General features: G+C 44.7%; 1 protein-coding gene across 1 annotated transcript in view; it reads right to left on the reverse strand.

Moving 5' to 3' along the window:
• BBS4 (Bardet-Biedl syndrome 4) overlaps positions 1-18,446 on the reverse strand; it is a 36,000-nt gene extending 17,554 nt beyond the window's left edge. Inside the window, exons 1-7 of the mRNA XM_075669484.1 lie at positions 18,312-18,446; positions 15,214-15,357; positions 14,063-14,171; positions 11,723-11,795; positions 9,056-9,109; positions 8,799-8,926; positions 4,724-4,778 (exon numbers count right to left, since the gene is read on the reverse strand). Of these exons, the coding sequence (XP_075525599.1) occupies positions 4,724-4,778; positions 8,799-8,926; positions 9,056-9,109; positions 11,723-11,795; positions 14,063-14,171; positions 15,214-15,357; positions 18,312-18,444 (696 nt within the window). The 5' untranslated portion in view covers positions 18,445-18,446. The remainder of the gene's footprint in view (positions 1-4,723; positions 4,779-8,798; positions 8,927-9,055; positions 9,110-11,722; positions 11,796-14,062; positions 14,172-15,213; positions 15,358-18,311) is intronic.
• Between the last annotated feature and the right edge of the window lie 6,319 nt (positions 18,447-24,765).

A 24,765-nucleotide genomic window follows, 5' to 3' on the forward strand; every position in this document is an offset into this window, starting at 1 on the left:
TATATAGTTCTACTTTTGTAGACTGAAGTGTATAAAATGTCTACGGACAAATCTCATCTGTAGACATTCTATAGACTTCAGTCTACAAAAGTAGAACTGTAAGCCTATACACTTGTCCATAGACAGTCTATAGACAGTCTATAGACTCAGACTTCTTATAGACTAGTCTATAGAAAGTGTATGGCCATAAGTCTCTAGACTGTCTATAGGCAGTGTATAGACAGTCTATAGACTCAGACTTTTTAGATTAGTCTACAAAAATTGTATGGCCATAAGTCTATAGACCGTCTATAGACAGTCTATAGACCCAGACTTCTTATAGACTAGTCTATAAAAAGTGTATGGCCATAAGTCTATAGACAGTCTATAGACAATCTATAGACTCAGACTTTTTATAGACTAGTCTATAAAAAGTATGGCCATAAGTCTATAGACTGTCTATAGACTCAGACTTTTTATAGACTAGTCTATAAAAAGTGTATGGCCATAAGTCTATAGACTGTCTATAGACAGTCTATAGACTCAGACTTTTTATAGACTAGTCTATAAAAAGTGTATGGCCATAAGTCTATAGACTGTCTATAGACTAGTCTAAAGAAATGTCTATAGACAGTCTATAGACTTCATAGACAAATGTCTATAGACTGTCTATGGACTTTCTATAAAAATTTTTGTAAGGGAGGAATGCCTCAAGAATTACTTGGACGAAGGGAAGACGCAAGACACATCAGACGGGGGCCGTCCCTTCCCCACCCCCCTCCTCCTGTCTTTCGCGCTGCTTATTTAACATTTCTAATATCGAGTCATATATTCCCCAAGCTTCCAACCTAACGGTTGGAAATGCACTAAAGCTCAATCGCAAGACGATTCACTAAACACGTTCTACGGCTGCCAGTGAGCATACCTACAGTGGCTCCTGACACAGCATGCTTGTGCATAGCGGGTTTCCAGTTCCTTTTTATTGCGATAACAATTATATGGACGCTCCAGGCGCTTTTATGCCGTCGGCGTCGGCGTGAAGTCCCGTATTAAGACCAAGGGCGATAAAAGTATGCTGTACGGATGAGTGAAAGCGTGCGAGGGTGAGCCGGAGATTGCGGCTCAATCTCGCACCCGCAAGAGAGGGAAGCGAGGAGGAAGCGCGCTGTCTTCCGTCATGCGAAGCTCTGAGGGGAGGGTAGGGAGGGGGGTGGGGCGAGTTCTAATCCGGGCCGCTGCATCTTAAAAGCCACCTACAGCGCGGTCACAGTCCACCGCGCGCTGTTTCCGCGGCTTAGTTCGCGTTCATGCGAAACGTCGCACGAAGGTCAATTCGCTCGCTGTTGCTGCCGCTCTTCCTCGCTCCAGCGTTTTGACAGCGAGTTTATGCTATAATGGGTCCGAAATAAGTTATCGGCCGAGAGCAAGGGCTTCGAGTGCCCGTATTGAAAGTAATGAACAAGAGCGGGCGGATAAAGATGTTATGAGACTAATCAAATAAAGTATATATCAACCTATTGGATCACAAAGAAACGTAACTTTCGATGATGCCATTGTGCTTGCAGCCAAGAGTGGATTACGAATACAACATCGCATGTCCGTGAGTCCGGCCTCTTAAAAGAAAGGCACGTGCAAAAGACAGAGGCCGAGGCACCCAAGGCCCATCTGGAAAGTTTAATTTTTTCTCCGCGAGCACAAGTGCTGCCATGTGCTGCTTTCAGAACGTCAAAGCGCACTTCCCCTTTATCCTCCTGATCGACATGTGGCATTCTCGCCCAGTGAAGCCCTGGCGAAGGATAGACCGGGCACAAGACAGAACTAGATGAAGCAAAATCGGGAAAGATGCTCACTGTGGTTAAGCCGTATCCTACAACGACGCACGAAAGAAAGAAAGAAAGAAAGAAGAGCGGCCAGCGTTTTCGCTCCCCGAGTTACTTTCGTTACGCAGCCGTTTCCTTTACATCCTTCTATTACTTTTCATAGTATGTGCACTGCGCGCCTTTGTTTCTTTCTCTCCGCGGATTTCTGGCGCCACATGTAACCGTACTGCGAAGAGCGCGAGAAACGAGGACAATGGAGCGAATGACACGAGCAGTATACGGGTCATAATAGCCAACTAACCCAAGCAAACATGTTGCTGGAAACTTGATCACTGATGAATCATTTCAGTACACAGACCTCGTGGCGTACACCTCAACGTGACGTGTGCCGACCTCCCAACGCTGTTTCATTTCTGCAGCCGCTGCATTTTAGATTATCAGGTACACCAATGTTCTATAGGTGTGCTGCCAGCAAATATACCCGTTAGCATAAAAAGTCGCAGTTTCGCCCGAAAGGCAAAGCATCGATTGCAATAGAAAATTAGTAGACAGTTGTACGAAGTAAGGATAGTCGTTTTCGGCCGTATAAACTCGTAAACATACACCTACTAACTAAATTAACAAGCGTGGTGTCAGCGCGCAAAGGTAAACATGACCACACCACACTAGATGACCGCGGGCATTCGCAGTCAAAACGATGGCGTGAGGAAGCGCGGCAGCAGCGGTGAGCAAAGTGACCTTCGCGCTGTCTATCGCTTCAATCAAATTGAGCAGCGAGAACAGAGGACGCCCGCTCAGTTTGGGTTGAAGTGATAGACAGCACGAAGGTCAGTTCGTCGTATGAGCCGTCGGCACACCTAGGGCCCTATAACGTCAAACTATTCCAATCTCCTGACGTCAAACTTACGTAACCACCAACGCAAAGCCCAATAAAACGCGCTTCTAGTTTATGGGATGTCAATTTATTCTGCTTTCAAAGCGAATAGCGTTGCTTATCACTACTATTACTATTATTACTACTCAGAGCTGCCGGGGAGCATGGATTTATTTGCGTATGATGAAAAATTTTGCGTGGCAATATAACGTTATCGAGACCTTTCGGCACGTATACGACATCACTCTGCCGACTGTTCTTTGCTGAGGATCATTTTTAGCGGCATTTTTAAACTTCCATTGCACGCCGCCGCGATTTTCGACCAGCCACGCAAGCTAAGTAAGGAGAAGCGGACCAATCGCAGACGCCGGCACAACCCTCCTCATCCGGTTATCCACTTTTACTGTGCTGGCTCGGCTCCATCGTAACTCTCTCCACTTGAGGGTGCTCCTCGCCTCTTCTGAGCCAATTAGATAAGAAAAACTGCTCAACGTAGGCAATGCTATTCGCTTTGAGAGCAAAAATAAGTGGCATCCTGCAAACGGGAAGCGCGTTTGATAGGGCTTTTCAAACAGCGCTGGCGTGTTACCGCCCGATGACTGCGTTGGTGGTTACGTAAATTTGACGTCAAGAGATTGTAATAAAAACATATCGGAATAGTGTTACGTTATAGGGCCCAGAAAATGTTTCAGTTTTGTTCGGCATATTAATGAGTCTTTATCGCGTACACATGTCACTTTGACGCATGAGTTTTTGCGGTTTTGTGACGTCGCGTGCCGGACAGGTAAAGTGGGCGCAGCCCGAAAACGTTTGACCAATAGCACTTGGTCAAACGACGCCTTTTTCGCTAATAGCGAAAAAGGCGTCGAATGAGAAACAATTTTTCTTTCGTTCGGTCTAATCATGCATAATCAGTTTGCACGTATCATATCAGATGGGGCGTTTTCGCACTTTTCGTGACATCACCTTACAGACAGGCGCAGTGGGCAGTATGGTGTGGTATGGTATGGTAAAACTTTAATGAAGTCCTGCAGATCGTGAGTCTTCACGAAGCGGGCCGCTCCAACGTGGGAACCGGTGGCTCAAAAAATTTTTGACCAATCGTGGAAGGCTGATTGCAGAATTGGAACAGAAAAGCTTGGAATAACTTTACGTTACAACGGCCCTACACACTGCAGATCGCTTTCAAGATGGGGCGCGGAATAAGCAGTAGCTTACCGAGTACAACGCCGCCCCTCCTGCTTCCCCTCCCCATGCGCGCGACGGAATGCAGCGCGCTGCCTCCCCTCTTTCCTCCTTCTTTGCGCGCGCGAGATTGAGCCGCGATCGTCGGCTGCCCTGCTGTATGTGCTGTATGTACTTTCACTCGCACATACAGCATACTGCGAGCGGCGACGGTATTATCGCCCTTGGACTTTGTACGGTACATTGCGGCCACGGCGACGACGACGGCAAAAATACGCCTGGGGTGTCCATAGAATTGCTATCGCAATAAAATGTCACTTATACTACATTTTAAAATCCTACATTATGGTTGTCAGGACGCGGGTTCGGCTGCCCAGTGTTGAAACCCGTGGAACATTAGGAAAAATGCTACTAGATGGCATAAACTATGACACAGACACATGGCAAAGCTTGTACTTAATTTTTTTTCCTATTCGATAAAGTACGTGCGTGATATAGAAATAGGGGCATATTGCAACTGACATGTTTGCGTGTTCAGTACAGACTCAGTACCCTGGATCACAGCTGAAGGATTTCATTCGTTTGTGACTTTTTCGCGCTCATACTCAGATGGCTTTGTTTACGTCTCTATTAAGATGGCTTCCAATCAGTCAATTCGCTGAAAAGGCGCACCCATCCACTGCAATGCCAATGTCGTCAGCGAGATGACATTGACATGACATGACACATATTACGACGGATGCGTACGTTGAAGCAGCAGTGCTCTGTGATGTTATTTTTTATAAAATGTTTCACAGCATAGCCAGCTTGATTCCATCGCACTATGTATGAGCAAACATCTTATACATATCCGTATGTAGCTTACCTGCATATACAAAAGCCCGAGTTTCGTGTTGAGCTCAGCACTTTCTGGATTGTTCCTAGACACAAAAAAGACAAGTGTACATCAGCCGCAGCTTCTAATAGACAGACAGGACAATTAGTCCTGTCTAGAAAACAAAGTTGCACGGTCCTTTACACATCCGCCGACTCTTCTTTCTTTATTTTTTTCTCCCTCTCTTCTCGAGGGCGAACAGCTGTTAGCAAAGCAAGGCACACCGTGCGAAACAACGACATTCGAGAGGCTACATGTAGCTATATTTTGTAAATTTGAGTGAACTGCCATCCCGATGCTTACAAAAAATAATTTTAAAAATTAAAAAAAAACAGAGAGAAGATGAAGAAGAAACTAAAAATAACAGCTGCCTAGTTAAAGATATCTTCTAATTTAGAGTAACTGACGAACAAAAACAGAACTGGGAAAAAATAGACAATAAAGGGTGAGTCAGAAAGTATTTGCTCCTATTTTTTGTTAGCCAAAATAAGGTCCATGCAGGCAATTACAAAGATACGTACTATTCTACGTATCTTACACTATTTTTCGACATAGTCCTCACACCGGTTCAGAAATTTGTCCCATTACAGCTTTAAATTTGAGGTGCTCCTGGTGTCAGCCAGCGATGCACACGGCCTCCACGAACGCTCATTGTCGTGCAAGTCTTCACGACCTTTTTCAAACTCACAAAACCATCACCTCACACTTCTCAAAGCTAGACACCTTTCCTCATACGTGGGCTACATTTCCCTGTGGGTTTCTATGGGCGTTCGTTCCTTGCACAACAGAAAACGAATCACACTTAGTTGCTCGTATACCATGAACGTGTGAAACACGACCGCCATCTTCAACGACTGACAACAGCGTCGTGCCGCGGAGCTACCGGCAGATAAGGCCGCGCCGGTCCAAGGAGGGTCCACCGCTTGGAATGGATGTGTTGACTTCGTACTTAGAGCCGTAATTTGGCTAAAAAAAAATAAGGGAAAAGACTTTCTGATTCGCTCTTGTACATCAAGTCCAGAAATGTTGCGTTCGAGGTAGGTGACATATTAGCCCAGTTGATGCAAAGTTCTCGTTGGGATACACCACCGTCAGCAGCGGAAAACTAAAGGTGTCTTTTCCTCACATTCAATAGCTAAATTGTTAGGCTTTTGTGTGTATATATACGTACGGCTACATCTGACTGGGTTGAAGGCACCCTGGTTTGGGCATAAAATCCTGCACAATCTTTGTTAGTGTAAGTGCAGCAACTAAAACAACTAGCTTTGACAAGTCCTGTGCTTCGTTTGCCTCCAGTGGAACTGGCCCTAGAATGCTTCGGAGGGTGAGGTCTATAGTTCGATTCAATCACCAAAGCTACAGAGCTATGTGGATGCAACAGAGGGATAATTGGACGAACAACTTGATTTGGGCGAGTAGGTCCATCTTGGTCAATCACCTCTCTATATGGCTTTCATAGGCTATCAAAAGGCAATTGATTCAATAGAGATAGCAGCAGTCATGGAGGCATTGCGTAATCACGGAGCACAAGAGGCATACGTGAATATCTTAAGAAAAAAATTTACAGGTTCCACACTTATCTTGGTTCTCCAGAAGAAAAGTAGAAAGTTACCTATCAAAAAAGGGGTCAGGCAAGGAGACAGAATCTCTCCAATGTTATTCACTGCATGCTTAGAAGAAGTATTCAAGGTAATAGGCTGGGAAGGCTTAGGAGTGAGGATCAACGGCGAATTCATCACCAACTTTCGGTCTGTAGATGACATTGTCCTGTTTAGCAACACTGGGGACGAGTCACAACAAATGATTGCGGACCTTAACCGAGAAAGTGCATACATCTCTACATTGTCATTATTAACCGAGGGTCCCGTTGCAGTCTTTGACTTTGGGACCCTCGTCTGCATATTGTATCTTACCAATGCATTGTATTTAAAGAATAATAAACTTAAACTGAAACTGAAACTGCAAGTGTAAGAGTGTGGTTGAAGATTAATACGTAGAAGACAAAGATAATATTCAACAGCCTGGCAAGGGAACAAGGATTCAGTCAGCCTCTACAGTCTGTACAGGAGTACGTTTATTTAGGTCAATTACTCACAGGGGACCTTTATCATGAGAATAAAATTTACGAAAGAATAAAAACGGGTTGGCGTGCACACCGCAGGTATTATCAAATCCTGACTGAGAGCTTAACATTGTCGTTGAAAAAAAAAAGTGTACAATCATTGAATTCTGCCGGTGCTAACACAGGGGGCAGAAACTTGGAGGTTGACAAAGAAGCTCGAGAACAAGTTAAGGACCGCGCAAAGAGCGATGGAACGAAAAATGTTAGGCGTAACGTTAAGGGACAGGAAGAGAGCAGTGTGGATCAGAGGGCAAACGGGGATAGCAGATATTCTAATTGACATTAAGAGAAAAAAATGTAGCTGGGCAGGGTATGTAGCGCGTAGGATGGATAACCGGTGGACCATTAGAGTTACAGAATGGGTGCCAAGGGAAGGGAAGCGCAGTCGAGGACGGCAGAAAACTCGGTGGGGTGATGAAATTAGGAAATGTGCAGGCGAAAGTTGGAATCTCCTAGCGCAAGACAGGGGTAACTGGAGATCGCAGGAAGAGGCCTTCGTAATGCAGTGGACTAAAAGATAGGGTGCTGCTACTGATGATGAATATGATTATAATGATGATGATGACGACGACAATGATGATGATGATGATGACGACGACGACGACGACGACGACGATGATGATGATGATGATGATGCTCCATCTTGAGTGTAACTTGAAGGACCGCGAATAAGACGAGGATAGGAACCGAAAACAAACTCATGAGGACGATATCGTCCTGTCATCTCGTCCTGTTGTGCTTGTTTTGTTTTTTTCTTTTTGGTTCCTGTCCGAGTCTTCGTGCTGCTTCAAGCTATACTCTCGATAATTGGACGCCTTGGAGCTAGCTGCAGGCATTCATGAAGTAGCTTTGTTTGGTTCAGGTAAGCAGGATTTCCATAGTGTTATTCTGCTCTGGCACATCCAGTAAACTGTTTGTACTAGTTCGTATGCTAGAGTTCCTTTTTTTGTAGAAATAGGCCCTAGCACACTCCTTTTCCCTCCCTACCAAAAATGACAGAAAACGAAGGCCTGATTTCATAAGCAGAGAATGGATGACGAAATTATTTGGAATTGTTTTTTGCGCCCTCCTCTGGCAGGTCAAGGAACTAGACGTACCGAGTAGCCCGCATAAGAAGGCGATGAAAATAAATATGCGCGCCTCGTGGCGTGCGCACGAGCACGACACGGCCGGATAAACAGAGACTAAAGAGAGTAAGAGCTATTTTTCTATGGCAGACCGTCCCTGCATATTCATGCTCACATTAATATATATCCCTCGTACCGCCCGCCATTAAATATACAGGTATATTAAAGAATTACGCGTCTCTGATCCTCAGAAGACGTGCGTGGCTTTACTCCCACACATGTTGTCCAAAAGCGAATGTCTCTGATTCGTCACTATTGTCTAAAACACTGAGACAGGTCTTTCCCCTGCTGTTTACACTGCCATGAATTATCCATTTCCAAACAGCGTTTTCTACCTTTGCGCTGGCGAGGTCACCAAAAAGCGACTCTACGAAAAATCACAGAGGGGTGCAGCATGCTGCGCTCTTCCCTGCTTCTTGGTTCAGTCGCTTTTTGGCAATCTCGCTGAATATGTCTGTCTTCCTTCGCCAAATAAAATGAATAGGTTTGACAGGGGCGAAGTTTTGTTTCGACGGCTAACTGCTAACACAATGTTTGCACAGCCCTATTTCGGCATTGCGCAAAAGCCGCCCAAAAGGTGGTTTGCCAGTGAAATAAATAAATAAATAAATAAACTCGGTAATATTGCGTAACAAATGCATTGGGCGGTAGAGGTATACAGTTCCGCTGTAAAACGCCCAAGAGTCTGGATTGAGCCACGTCTGATAACAGACTTGTCGTGGCGTAAGTGCCAGTAAGAAGTGAAATTTAATAGCCATACGAAAGGACCCGAAGACCTCATGCGGTTTAACTTCACGGAGCGAGTCCGTGTGCTTACTCGACAGCCTTTCGGAAGACGTTGACCGCGGATTTCATGTCGTCGTTGGCAACGTGCAGCTCCCCCAGGGCGATGAAGGTCTCGTCCCGAGGGCTCTGCTGTATGGCTTCTGCGAAGCGTTGTCTCGCCTTGATGGGTCAGAAGAACGAAACGAAACCAGCGAAAGCAGCTTCACTGTGGCACGCCCTCTAAGTGCAGTTTCTCGGCACTCGATATAAGGCTGCGTTTATGGAGAAAACATTGAATCGTATAGTTACCTGTTCGTAGTCCTTGAGCTTTGCATAGCACAGTCCGAGGTAATGCAATATGTCCTGAATTAATTGAAAAAGAAAACGTAAATTAGATTTCTTTTTTACTCTACAGCAAAATACTGCATCGCTCAATAAACGATACGAGGGAATGTGGAAAGCGATAACCCCGAAAACAAGTTATTCCAAAGATAAATTGTCCCACATAATGCCTACACTGCTTATTAGATAGGTAAAAGCTGACATAGATCCATAGCGTACACTGATAGAGTTGCGAAAATTGCGTATGTTAGTTCTGTAAATTACATTGGCTCACTGTCTACCCTTATATTTGTTCTTGTGCTTTGTCTGTTTATGAGACTAAGATATCCTCTGTATTTTTAATAGATTTGCTGTATGTTGTATGTTACTGTAGTGGCCGTTGCTGATTGTTTTGTCAGCAACGGCAACTAGTTGTTGGTAAAAGCTGCCTCTACGAAGAGCAGCTTTTACCAACAACTTCCTTCATCAGTGTGATGATGAAATAAATATTTTTTTTCTGTAAACCGAGATCTACTGATATCCAACTTTCAGTAACGTAGTTGACTAAGGTCATGAGACGAAGAAAACATGTTAAAATATAACAATATTGACTGGTCGAGAAATGTAAGCCATTGTACGCCCTACGGACACGGACTCATATAATTAGATATACCGGGCGTTTCAGAGAACACTTTTAAAATTTTTATGGTTGCCTGTGGCAGATAGCACAATTATAGTTAATGAGCTGGTCTACTCGAAGAGGCGGGCATTATTTGCACAAAAAATAGAAATGCATAATAGACTTATTAACCCAAAATCACTAATTATGTTTTTAGCTAATTACCTTATGGCCCAGATTGCAATTTACAAATTCTAGCTGTGGAGCTCGCAAGGCGGATCCGCTTGGAACGAATTCTCAGGATGACACCAATTTTGAGATATTAATTCCCTAACTTTGTGGAGATACGCATTGGCGTTCCAATTACTTTCTTAACAAAACGTCGTTTTATGCATTGAAGCACAAAGGTAACTGGAACGCCAATGCATCATCTCGAAGCTGGTGTCATCCTAAAAATTCCTTCCAGGTGGATCCGCCATCCGAACTCCACGGCTATTATTTGTAAAATGCAATATAGGCCACAAACTAATTAGTTAAAACTTAATTCGCGATAATTAGTCGATTAAGCATTTCAATTTTTTGTGCAGGTAATGTCCGCCTCTTTGAGTAGACCAACTCATGAACTAGAATTGTGCTATCTGCCACAGGAAACCTTTAAGATTTTTTGAAAGTGTTCGCTGAAGCACCTTGTATATAATAGTGGTAGCCATATAGCTACATATATAAATAAATATATATATATATATATATATATATATATAAGCTACGCGTCACGTCGCTCTAGCACGCATACACGTGAAGGATGCTTTAAAACTAAGGCTGTAGGAAAATACCGGTCCTGTTTAATCTTTTAAATATTTAATTCCTTAGTTGAGACAATGCTGTTTCTGTAGGGGCCGCATTTCCGGTGGATCCCTTTCGAGGGCAAACTTTCAGTTTAACGTGATGTGGCGTCTGGCGCGGCGCCTCATTGCCGCTGGCTTAGCGAATCAACGTCCACTGAAAGTGGTATCCCCGGAAGTAGTCGATTCAAGACACGACTCTAGTTCTGAGCTCACCATGCCTGAGTCACTAACTTTAATTATCGCGTCGTGTTGGTTTCTTCCCTCAGCGATATTAGCAATAACTTTCAAGTTTACATTAGTACGAACCAGACCCCGTATTCACAAAAGGATATTAGCTAGAATTGTTCGCGAGACAAAATTACAGCCACTCCTGATGCTGCACATATGATTAGCGAAGGCGGCCAGCCAATAAGAAAGAGTACTTAAGAACGAAAAGCTTTGCGAATTCGGCCCCTGCACCGGAATACACAGACTTTCGTTCGTAAGTGATCTCTGCTATTGGCTAACTGCCTTCGCTAATGATATGTCCGACATCTTCATTGGCTAGCAGCTGGTGCTCTTACGAACAGCTTCCGCGCAAGAACATTTTTGTGAATACGGCCGTGTCCAGGCGTATCTTGTACGTAAGCTCATCTCGTTCTGGGGTTAAATTCGCAAAGCTTTTCGTTCGTAAGAGCTCTTGGCCTTTGATCGACTGCCTTGGCTAATAATATGCCCATCGAGACAATTCGCTTTAATTTGTTCTTACGAACAATTATAGCGTAAGAGCTTTTTATGAATACGGGCCTTGTTTCTTTGTTTAATGATGGCTATTGTCACGATCACACAAAGTGTAGTGAACCTTCACCGATTATTCATTTTTGGGCGGCACAGAAAATTTGTGTTCTGTGATATAGAAGTATAAACTTCTATTGCATTAAAATTATGAATTCTTTATTATCAAACCTTTGCTTAAAACCACTGCAACGCTGTACCATTAGGCCAATATTATCATGACCCGTCTGTCTGTCGCTTGTTTTTTTTTGGGAAGCTTTACAGGGAAAAGTTTATTGTGTCTATGGGAACTTCCTCTAGGCGTGCGGCCTTTCACGAGTACTATTTCAGTCAATTTAATAAATCTCATTCGCGCACAGAAGACAATGAGTAGCGGCAAATCACGTCAAGCACACCAAAAGCGGCAACAATATTCACCCAGCATTTTCCTTTCAGTTTAAGGCATTCCTCATAGATGTCGGCTGCTGCTTTGTGTCTTCCCAGCAGAAATCTGCAAGCGTAATACAAGAACAAAGGTGTTAGAATCAAGTTCGTTCAAATGCATACTAGACTTTTCTTTGCGAAATACAATGCGAAATGATATATTCGTTGTGCAATCATACCATGGGCTGTCAAAACTTCACTTGGCGTACGTAACTTAACGCTTACTCATCAGCATCTCAAAGACAGGCGTGTACACATACTACTCAACTTCTTATGAAGTGCCGTTGACGTCCGAAGCGTCAGAAGTCGCAATATTAGGTTGAAATCATGCCTCTTTGAAATTTCATAAATATTGATGCAATACAGAGCAATCTATGCGGAATAAATTCAGCTTGCATGCAGAATTAAACAGGTCGGGTGTGGAAGAGACATCACAAGGAAGAAGCCGGAAAACAACGGAGAGGTACTACGAAGTGGTTTTAATGCTGCTTAATCAGCACCAATATACAGCCCTTGTCAGAAAAGTTCCTGGACTGCGTTCGTAAGAAATAATTTATTCAACTTACAAACTGATTCTAGGCCTCGTCAAAGCAGTCCCATCAACCCTCGGCTACGTACGCACAGTCGCCACCGTTGCTGGAGTTCATCAAAGTATAGTAGAACTTGCTGTTGGGCTAGTTGGTAGCTCGTCATATTGAAGTAGTTAGACGCAATTTTGCACTCCCGCACTCCCGCATTCATGCACAAACCCACAAACGCACACACATGCAAGCATAGATGTGGAGGGTGTTCTTGAGTGTATGCGTGTGTGGGTGTGTGCGGGAATTCGGGGGAGTGCAAAGTTGCGCCTAATTACTTGGATATTCGTGAAAGCAAGCAGAGAAAACTGAATTCTGCATTCTCTTCAGCACATTAGCCACAGCAGCTTAGATTGTTGTCGTATCGTCATGATGTTTCTCTTTCAGCGGCAATTTTACGCGGGGAAACAAAAATCCGAGGACACCTAAGCACTTCTTATGAGTTGTGAATGCGAAAGCATTTATGTCCAATTGAACGCCGCTGAGCGCTCCTTCGAGTTATTAACTCCTCGCGGTCAAGCGAGCACGTTGGGACGCTTAGCCAACGCCTCCTAGATAGGATGAGACGTCATGCTACCTTTCCCAACTGCCATGGAATTTAATGCGGATGCTCCCGAAGTAAGCCACGATGTTTCTGACGTCACCGTTTTCGTCACACCGGGCTTGGCAATGGAAGTTTCGGTCCGAGTAGCATAATGTCATAAAGCAGAGTGTACAGCAGGCTTGCTATCTAGGATGCGCTGGTTTAGTCCAGTGGGTAAGAGGGGTAAAACACTCGGCTTCAGAGCGTGGGGTGAGTGGTCTTCTGAAGCTCACGCTTTAGCGGCAAAGTGTGTCCGCCTCGCCTTGGAACTTGTCTGCAAAAACGCCACATTGACTACGTTCATTACGTTTTTATAAAAAAATCTGTATTGTCTATAAAAAAAACTATTTTGCTACCAATCGAGGGGCAATAAAACCAGTTTGTAGTTACAGGCTCCGATGTTATCCGCCTTCGTCGTGGTATCTCGTTCGTGCCCAGAGTGTTAAATTCTGAAGATCCCCAACTAGCTCAACGCCGCGTCATTCTGAAATCTGCATGCCGTTTACCTTTACAAAGTGATATACCGGGTGAAGCCCAGCAGCGTAAGTGTGCAGTGGTTTGAGTAAAGCAAGCTCTATTATTGCCGAAGGGACCAAAGAATGTTTTTGTCATACAGAAGAGCTAGAGCAGATGATGGCAGTATAAGGTCCCTGTTATATGACAACGGTGGCGTCTTTAAGCAGACGGCAGACTACTGAAATTGCGCGAAAGGTAGCCGACTACCCTCAAGCGCTTATATATAGTTGGCGTCCCTGTTCGAGGTGCCGCAGATCTGGCTTGACAGCACGGGACTATTTCCTGTGAGGCTAGACGAAGTATAGAACCAAGCAGTGAACCCTGGAGGCCGCAGGAGATAATACGTAATGTACCTATGAATGTTCCAGCCGAGTTTCGAAAGAAATCCAGGAGCAGCACTGTGGCTGTTGTAGAATTTTAATTTTAGTCTTACAAAAATAAAAACAACAGAAATGACAACAACGACAACAACAATGACTATGGCGACAGCGACAACAAGTACATTTTGAACAACTGATCGTGCACAGGCCGCTAAGTATAGCGAATGATGCAAAATATTCGAGCGCGAACAGCTAAAAGAGATTGGCCCATTGCTTTCTCCAACGTTTCCCGTCATAAGCGATATAAGAGGAAAAAGGAATGAAAATATATTCTTACAGAGATCTGGCTACTTGTTTCAGAATCGAAGCGTCCCCGTTGAGAAGGGCACACGACTGGAACACTTCTAGCGATTCGCTGATGTTTCCTTCGTGGCGCAGTATCAGGGCTGCACGGCAAACAGCGCGGCGTCACTGCTTTTTCAAAGGAAAGCTGGCATTCGATAACGATGCGATAACGATGACACGGCGACGGCGTAACGGGAAGGATGGACACCGCAAACTCACTCGCGGTAAAATAACGTGATAGCGCCTCCCAATATTACTGCCTCAGCGCGCTCCGCTATGATTTCGCAGCGTAAATTATCTGAACTGAGGATGCACGGTTCGTTCACTACATCTATTCTCATTCTGGGTATACCGTAAAATCCCGAACTTCAACAAATATCAGGAAAGCAACGACACTTAAACAGCCGAAGGCGTCATGTCGTCTCTCTCGTTCATGCAACATTCACCAGCCAGGCATGTTTAATGTTTTTTCTCATTTGTTTTATGGAGTCGGGAGGAGGGAGAGGTTTAAAAAAAAACTACGAAACCGCCATGATGAGTGGATGCACATGTGGCATCATTTACAGACTTACTCTTGACCGTTCATTGAAAAGCTTGTACTTTACTAGTTATTATGCGGTTTGGGTGAGTTGGTATTCCATGATATTTCTTGAACTATTGCAACTCAGAATGAGTAAATGAAACAAGACACATAAGAAAAGGACACCGATGCAACGAGCGCCCCCCTGTCGCCTGTTTTTTCTTGTGTGTCCTGCTCTTCGTCTTGTTTCCTTCACTCATTCTGAGTTGCGCCAAATTAAAAAAAAAACTTGCATAAGTTCACTTAGTTCTAACTACAGTTCCAGATGAAACAGAAACGATTATTTCATGAAGATGAAAATCTTTGCTCGACGTGGAGTAAACTAAATTTACAACAATGTATTCATCAGGAGGCGTGTAGAGTTTGAAAGGGAGCGAGAGAGGCTGGTTTTAATTAGCAGTAAGAAGTCTGCTGGCAGAGCACGTGGCTGGTATTGCTACAATACGGTTTTATGTGTGCATTATATGCGAATATTGCACGTGTTATGTGTGAGGATCATAACGTGCACAGTCACGCGTGTCAAGGCGGTCCCGTTGTGCGCGACAATGTGAGAATAGGCGCACCTTGTATGTAGAGGGCGTATTCGCAGTACCCCTTTGTCTCGGCGAGCATCTCCTTGATGAGCGCTTTGCAGATGTCGAACTCCCGTCGAACGAAGTGCATGTGGATAAGCCAGTTCTTGCGGTCGATGGACGGGTGCTCCGGAGCTGGGAACGATAAAAATGACATTGAAAGTCACTTGGCTGCGACGAGAAACAATGCCCTATTGCGAAGGAACTATTTTCGTATACCCGGTGCGCTTGCTAATTCCAATGCGGGCGCAGTCTGATTCTCCCGTTTATTATTTCTGGAAGGTGGTACAGTACGTATACGTCGTGTAGGTCACCTCACAAACACAAAGGGGGGAGAGAGGAGAAAGCGTACGCACATGTATCACCCTCTAATATTTCTTTTTGTTCAAGTCGTTTACTTCTGTTGAGAAGTAGGCGACACACGTAGTAGGTATTTCTTATTTGACCCTACTAAGCGGATCGTTGGTGCCAACTGTGTCATTTCACATATTTAGTGCAGGTTCAACTGCAAAGACGGTAAACATTTCGCTCGCATTGCGCATTCTCTAATAGCAAAGTCATTGCGCATGTGAAAACAAAGGGCGAGCTACGTTCTCAATTAGCCGGGTATGATAATAAGTTGTGATATATCTCCGCTTATCACTTAATTTTGAGCATGAAACTCTTAACAATGAATAAGTTTCCTAGATAGCATATGTCATCACGCGTTCTAGGAAATATATTTCGTTTTCTTCTTTTCTTCTTACTTTCTTCCTTTATTTGGAAAAGAGCGGCAGTGAACAACTGATGCCTGCATGTGTCATTTCCAGAAAGATAATCACGTCCAAGTGCGGTTTTCCTTGCGCACCGTATGTAAATTGACTTGAATAGCGCAGCTTCCTCCGTGGGCGAGTTGGTAATGCATACTATAATTGAAAGCGCGAAAAGACAAAGACAGCAGACACTCCATGTCTCTTTTCTTTTTATTTTCGTCAAATTTATTAGACTCGACAACAAATGATGAATAGAGCTCTCATTCTTTACCGTGTCCATGGATAATCGGTTAGCGTAGCCCTTTAGGCAAACTTGACGAAAACCTTAGAGCAAGTATATTCTTAAATATTCTACTTAAATTGAGGACGACGCAACGAGCTATGGAAAGAAGAATGATGGGTGTAACGTTAAGGGATAAGAAAAGAGCAGATTGGGTGAGGGAACGAACGCGATTTAATGACATCTTAGTTGAAATTAAGAAAAAGAAATGGGGGGGGCGCATGGGCAGGACATGTAATGAGGAGGGAAAATAACCGATGGTCATTAAGGGTATACGGACTGGATTCCAAGGGAAGGGAAGCGTAGCAGGGGGCGGCAGAAAGTTAGGTGGGCGGATGAGATTAAGAAGTTTGCAGGGACAACATGGCCACAATTAGTACATGGCCGGGGTAGTTGGAGAAATATGGGAGAGGCCTTTGCCCTGCAGTGGGCGTAACCAGGCTGATGATGATGATCCTTACGAGTGGCCTAGCGTATAAACACGTTGCATTGCCTATAGACATTAATCATCAAAGAAATCTCTAGACATCATTTCGTGGTACATGTCGTGTCATAGTAGGTGTTTTATTGTTCTTCTTTTTCTTCTTTTTCTTTCTTTTTTTTTTGTTGAGCCACTTTGGAAAAGTACGTAGCTTCTTTCAAGGAGAGCCGTGTGAATGGGAATTTTGCGGAGCTCCAATGCAGCTGCTGGCCTGGGTGGGTGGGGACGTATTCTGTAAGTGTCCTCCTAGTGGACATGCCCATTTCGTCTGCTGCTCAAGTTCTGATTGGCTGGGCTGGGGTACGCATCAGAAGGAGACCTGCGCCCCCAGTCATACAGCATTTCAGCACCAGACGAAATGGACATGTCTACTATAGGGGACACTTACAGAATATCCCCACCCTGGGGTTCTATGCACGATTCCCCAAGTTTCTCGCTTGCCCGAGTTTGCTCGACGGCAATCAGTGAACAAAGATAGCAAGGAACGCGCTATCTTTGACGAGGTAATGACGAGGTAAAACTGAGATGATGAGATAAATTACGTTTTAACTGTTTTCTATGTTTACTAGCAGCCAGCAATCAGTAAGAAAGATGCTGTTGCGTGCGAGATATAATTAAAGGTGCACACGTTCGGCTCAGTTAAAAGACAAAGTCACAAGTTCGGTTTAATATAGATCTTTTCCCAATTTGGTGTGAACCAATGTGGGGAATGCGAAATCACTTTTAATAGGACGTCATAAATACCTCACCAGACTTCACCAGATAGAAGAGGCTCTCTCGACACCACCTTTAGACCCAGATAGCACATCTTGAGAAATACTGGACTGTAGGTATAATTCCGTCTTATACGCTAAGCAATACTTAATGAATGCACTTGATAAAATCATTTTTTATTTAGGAGGACTTGCCGCAAGGCACATGTACAATAAAAGAAAGTAAAATAAATGCTCCCAACTCTGCATCGTGCAGAAACTGTAGTAGTGTATCTGCAAACCTATCGTCTATCATCCAACGGCTGCAATTTTCGGGTAGGTCTGGCTTCAGTCCAGACTTTCTTAAATGCTTAAGTCTGATCGCCCGCGATCCAGGGCACATTCAAAGCAGGGGTCGAGCATCTGACGTTCTCACAAAAGCTGGGCACTTGGGTCACGCTCCTTGGTCGTCTTTTGTCGATTCCCGAGCACAGATAACGGGTGGTGTAAGGGCGTTGAATGTCTTTGTACCCACTTCTAACGTATACATTTTTTTTTTCAGCGGTTCGGCAAAAATTTAATTTGGGGCCAACTGCATAAAGTACATATTTTACAGAGCCCCATCGGTAGAACGACTGGCAGCAAAGCGGTCCATGGCGTCGGAAGAGGGCGTTTGCTAGAAGTCTGCAGCGCTACTTTCGCCCGGCAGCCGTTGCGTCTCTAAAGCCAGAGAGCTGGCCTAGTTGACAACAGTTTGGGCAGACTAACGATGATTTGGAAACGGTCGAGGGCAAGGAACTGCCTGCCGGCGCGTGTATGCCGTCGCCTTTCGGCACTTCGTGTCGCTCTTGTCTTTTCCAACACCGCAAAGTTGGAGCGCTCACCTTTCTTGACCCGAGAGCGAACTGAATTGACCTCCTGCTCACTGTCCCTTCCTGCCGTTGACCTGGCACCATCGCTTTTCGTGCTGGCTGTGCCGCTGGCCCCTGCAAGGGGCTGCCTCTCCGAGCTGGCCATCACGCCCGACGCTGCCACAGTTGACGGGAAGCGTTCGACTTCAGTCGCCTAGCAACGAGCCAACCGCGCGCCGAACCAGCCGGAGAGTAGCGTCAAGAAATCAATGACTGGGCTTCAGTTGCTCCGTCTTGTTTGCTACGAAAGGTATACCGCACGTGGCCGGTATTTCTAGCGCAGAACTGCTAAGCTATATTGAACTGTTCTGCCATGAAAAACCTAATCGAACTTCTATATTTAGAGGTTCGTTGTACATCATTTTGGAGAAAGCAAGATAAGGCGCTCTTCACATCTGCTTCGTTTACACGCTGATTCGTCATACCAATACGCCCTTTCATTGTCCTGAGTTCGCAGTTTAACCTAAGTACGTCACAGAAAGCCACGAACAAGTTATTGCCATATCTCCAGTCGACAGGCCTCTGCGAGCGTTTATAGAGTCGATGCACTTTCGTGCACTTTCAAATGTACGCGAAACTGCGCTCTCCATCTCTCTCTTAGCCCCTATATCCCCTTTCTCCAGAGCAGGATTGCAAACCGGACGTGCGTGCTTGCGGGTCAACATGAAAGTAGCAATATTTTCAGCAGCCCAGAAGCAAAAATAAAATATATGTCCAAATCTAGAAGCATAACGACAATCTATGTCCAACTCATTCAGGAAAGTATAATTATGATCGTCCTCTGAGTGAACAGACAGTACTGGAACACCGTCCCCACCGATCATCGGCTCAGAAGGCAGTGAAGGCACTTTTTGCTTTCTGAAAACGTCTGGCTTGTGCGAGCGCCTTTGACCATGTAGTGCTGTCCGTGCTGACCGCCCTCCATTCCTCTCTCTCTCCCTTCTTTCTATTCCCCTTCTTCCTTCCCGGAGCGTAGAGTATGCAACCGGGCTCTTGACTGGTTACCATCCAAGCCTTCTTTTTGATCTCTCGTTCTTTATCGAGGGGACAATGGTGATGACGGCAGGGTTGCCAGGTCCAAAATGTGAAAAGTAGCCAAAAAATCTCAGAAGGTAGCCAAAAAAACTAGTCATCTACTTTGGCTGGAGACAGAAATGTAGCCAAAATATATCCACATTTCGAAACAAAAATTGCATTTCTATTTATTGTGTTAGTGTAAAGAGGTCACAGCCGACGCTCAAAGCTACTTTTAGTAAATATGGAACATACTAAATACATTATGGAACGTGTATAAACGACTAAAGGTAACAGCGCTTTGATTGACATGTTATATAACTAGAATATGAACCACACACTGGAAAATTATCACACAATTGGAATCACAGCTGCAGTTCAGGTGCAAATGTTCATTTTGGCAATCATTTCTGGAGGGATATCAAAGCTGGGGTGCTGGTCAAGTTCCTCAGTGGCAATCCGAACTTTATCCTTAGAATCGAGACTAGATCATCACACATTCTGCTTCTAACCACTGTCTGCGGAATAACCGCCCAAAGCGAGCGTGCTTCCCCATGAAGCGTTTGATGCGCTACCAGTTTGCTTCTGCGATCTGCGGCGCATTAATGTGTAGTAGGCCTGACGCGCAACGCGAAGGCGAAGATGGCGCACGCTGTGACGTCGCTATTGCGAAATCCATAGCATGAAATGAAAGCGCCCGCGTTCAATTGACGACGATGATGGGCCAGCTTGAAAAGACTTGAAGTGCCGTGGCCATACGGTGGCCTTAAATTATGGGATTTTACGTGCGAAAACCACAATCTGATTATGAGGCACGCCGTAGTGAAGGACTCCGGAATAATCTGGACCACCTGGGGTTCCTTAACGCGCACCTAAATCTAAGTACACGGGTGTTTTCGCATTTCGCCCCCACCGAAATGCGTCCGCCGTGGCCGGGATTCAATCTGTCGCCTAAATATTTGCTAAAGTAGTTGCATAATATTCGCTACACATATTTTTCCAATTTACACAATAGCCAAGCTATTTCAAAAGTAGCCCAAGAAGTAGCCAAGTAGCCAGCGCAAATTTCTCCCCACAAACAGCCTCAGGAATTAGTCAATTTGGCACAAAGTAGCCAAATCGGGCAACCCTGGATGACGGGTGTATGCAGAGAGAATTACCACACATATCTATCTACATTTAAAGACTCTGTGTCTCTTATGTCACCGTGACACGTACCCATTCTGGAGAACTGGCCGATAATGGGCACACAAACAATTGGGCATACCGAATGGCTAAATAAAAAAAAATCAAATAAAAAAAAAGAATCCATTGAAAATAATCACCTATTCCCTTAAAAGATCGGTATGCTTTATAAGTACGTATGAGCCAACACTATATGTTCAGGTTTTATGTAGTAATTTTTTTTTTTTGCAGAACAGAGGTGCCCTTACTGGCAATACTTTATCGGCCGGAAGCAGAGTTTATATAAGCCCATTTGCTGACAGAAGCATTCAGCGCAAATATAACCTTCGCATAAACCATGTGTCTCACTTAAGTTGTGCCAAAATTCAAAAATATGCAAGTGCCACGTGTCTGAACAGAACCAAGGTATGTTGCTTGTCGTCGCTTGGAGCAAAGCAGACTATTTTTTGTGTGTCGCCTAATTAAACAATTAGTTATTATAATTAATCTAATTATCAACTAGCATAATCATAGCACAAGTGTCAATAAGAAAATTGTATGCCATCCTGAAAAATTTCTGATCCAGATTTCTGTTGCTCAATACGTGCTACACAAAAAGTTTTTTCCAAGTCTGAAAGAAAGCTAGGTAGCTGTAAATTGCAACGTGCGTTGACCAAATTGTTTATATTCAATGGTGCAAAAATAAGCTACCAATGTTTTCAGCTTATCTTTCTTTTTCAAGTCTAAAGTGAAGATTGATGCACCTCCAGAAAAGTTCATTATGGAAGAATATAGAACCATTATCAAGTTCCGGTTTCTCCAGGGGGAACGTGTGAAGCAGATTAAAGAAGAAATGACACAAACTTTGCGCGATAGTAGCCCTTCCTATGCCGCCGTTAAATGTTGGGTTGTTAATTTCAAAACTTGCTATTTTGGTGTTGAAATTGTTGAGCTTTGTAGAACGCCGGTTCCTGTATCTGTGCCTGGAAATCTGAAAGGCGTCCATTACGTGATCATGGACGACCGCCGAATATCAGCCAAAAGTATTGCTACGTGCCTGGGAATATCATGAGAAAGCGTGGCTGCCATTATCCACGATGACTTGAAAATGGGAAAGCTTGCAGCAAAGTGGATCCCCAAACGTTTAACAAAACAAAAAAGGAAACGTGTGCAAACTCCAGTAGCTGTTTTGGAACATATAACAAAAAATGAGTCAGGTTTGTTGGACAAACTGACTAAGAGTGATGAGACATGAATCTAGTGTTGTGATCCCGAGACAAAGTAACTGTCTAAGGAATACAGGCACAGTGGTTGCCCGATATCAAAGGAGTTCCGTGTGCAAAGGTTGGTCCAGAAGCAAATGGAAACAGTTTTGTTTTTATTAAGCCGGAACTCCTGCTGAAGGATTACTTCCAAGAGGATTCAACCAATAATGCACCATATTACTGTGCTTTACTGACGAGGTTGAGGGGAAACAACAATAAAAAGAAACGTCGAGGAAAGTTCTCCAAAGGTGTTATTCTGTTGCTTGACAATGCCTCGTCACACAATGCAGGTGAAACAATGGTAAAACTGGCCTCCTTAGGCTTCTAAGTGATGCCCCATCCATTCTATTGGCGTAACCTGGCTGCCTGTGACTATCATTTTTTTTTTCCACAATCTAAAAAAACTTATAAAGAGGCGATGTTTTGGGAGTTTTCTGGAGGCGGCTAATGCTACAAATGAGTAGTTACGCCAGCAGACGGAATACCTTTATTTGCAGGTATTTAAGAAGTGCAGGACAGATGTCACAAGGGCATTGACTTCCTGGAGGAATATGTAGAATAGTGTGGCAGTTCCAGCTTCCTATAGCTCAACTTTTTACTGGGTAAGGTTAATACTTATTGGCACCCCCTCGTATTTTTTGGTCTTGGTGAAGAAGGCGTCTTTAGTTGGCTAGGAAACTGTGTTAGTATGCGGCCTTCTGTGTCAGTATGCGGCCTTCCAAGCATCCCTCCCCTACCCCTCCCCGTCCCCGGCCACATGGGTGCACCCCAACCGAAAAAAATATATTTCTGGCTACGCCACTGCAGCTAGCCAGTTGTGAAGCACCTACACCCACCTCGCGGGAGAACAAAGCTATACAACTACGAAAAGCCAGTGCAGTTTCCTTTTCTTCTCTAAGTGAAAGCCTATCAAAATATCTCTGCGCTCCACCACGAGAGATGGTAGGCTCTCAAACTTTCTGATATTGTCCATAGGAAAAGAACTTGCCAAAAGTATAATTCTTGCTGCTATATAGTTCACTCTATATGCAGAAGTGAAGGGCTGAAAAAAAACTTCGGAAGAAAAAAATGCACGCAGGAACCATTGACGATCATTGTCAAAGTAGGTGTACATTTTAAGCAGAGCATAGAAGTCAAAGGAACATCTTATAGAAATGACCTCGAAGTATACTGTTGACATCGATAACGATGTTTGATGAACGTAGCAGAAATTATCGATGACATGTATTGGGAGACGTCTTGACAGTGTGACTACGATGGTGTGACGACCATAGAATGATGACAATGGAAATGACCGAACGACTACGACGGCAACATGACCAAGACGGCATCAACCACAAGGAACGAGTTTCCGACGGATTGTCGGTGTCGGCTGGCGCCAGGTGGCGTCGGCCGGCGTGGTTAAGAATAATGCGACGCTCGCTCGACGTCTGTTCAAGCCAGATCACATCGCCGACCCCCGAAGTGACAAACAATGCATGAAAGCCGACCGACGTACGTCGGCCGGCGCTCGGAAACTTGTTCCTTGTGGTTGGGGACAATGGCACAACAACGGCTGTGCACCTGGGCTTCCTTCTCCGCTCGCTTATTTCACGGATGCCAGATACATATTCCTCCGACAATTCACTTTAGGATCATGCAGATCCCACGCACTGTGGGAGTCAGCCGAAACAAAACTGGTGAGCCGGCTAGACGAAACGGCGCATCTCGACAAGAGATGCTTGTCGCCCAGGTATTCTAGCTCACTCTACCCAGGTGGCTGATGAATGGTAAAGCCAATGAATTGATGCTATGAGCGGCCCCTTTGGAGCGGACTAGTCGGTTGCGCCACCAAGCTATTGTTATTATATTGCCTAATTCCCTGCCTATGTTTAAAAAAGGAAAAAAAACGGAAAGAAAAAACCCACGATGAATTCCCATAACCAAACTTTCTGAACCCTTATTGTGAACTTTGTTTTTGCACGCCTCCGTTGTTTGTCGCTTCCCTACTTTTCTTCCACCAGTCTTCCAATCGCCGTGTTTTACTGGTAGACGCTGCTCCCATTGCCACGGCAATGGAAGTGGAGTCGGCAGAATGCCGACGCGACGTGACTGCTTCGGCAGGAGCCGGCCCGAGGAAGAGAAATTGCCCTCCTAGTCAAGCTGATAGCAAGGGCACTGTGGTGTACTCCTGCTCAAGCGATGACGCCTCAGATGACGAAGGCTTCGAAAGAGTGGTACACCGGAAGACCAAGAGAAGAAACATCAGTGGATGGCCTTCGTCAAGTAAGTCTACCATTGTGCCACAGCGACGGCTATCGGCGCACACAATTCTTTTTGTGCCGGACATACCTGCCGAAAACCTCAACCGCCTTAATAGACAAGCGATTTCCGTTTCTCTGGAGGCTCTTGTCCCAGGAGAAATCAAGGATATCAGAATTAATACTCGAAAGAACGTCCTGGCTATTGATGTCCACAACCGAAGCGCAACCAATGCTTTGATGGCAGTAAAGCTCCTGGGCAACATCAATGTCCACTACCTCATTCCGCAGGACAACGAAACCACGGCTGGCGTTTATGATATTGACACATCGATTAGCGACAGCGACCTACCAATTTTAATAAAACCTGCGACAGATGGTGTTGCCTGACTACAAGCTCAGCGCCTTGGCAAGCCGACCTGTGTAAGGCTCGTGCTTAAAAGTGACTGCCTACCATCACATATGTAAAGGTCGGCCACTTTCGGCATGTGGTACGACCTTTCGTACCCAAACCACTTCAGTGCAGAAGGTGTCAAAGAATTGGACATGTGAGTGCTGTCTGCCGAAATACAACGAGATGCCCACGATGTTCCGAACAACACGACACTGACACTTGCCGTGCAACACAGCTCAAGTGCCCAAATTGTCAAGGCTCGCACGCTGCATCCTCAAAAGACTGTCCAAGCCTAAAGAAAGAGCAGAAAACCTTGAGAAAAATGGCCAGAGACGGATCGTCACACAGAG

This window comes from Dermacentor variabilis, chromosome 1 (genome assembly GCF_050947875.1).
Source record: "Dermacentor variabilis isolate Ectoservices chromosome 1, ASM5094787v1, whole genome shotgun sequence".
Classification (NCBI taxonomy): Eukaryota; Metazoa; Arthropoda; class Arachnida; order Ixodida; family Ixodidae; genus Dermacentor; species Dermacentor variabilis.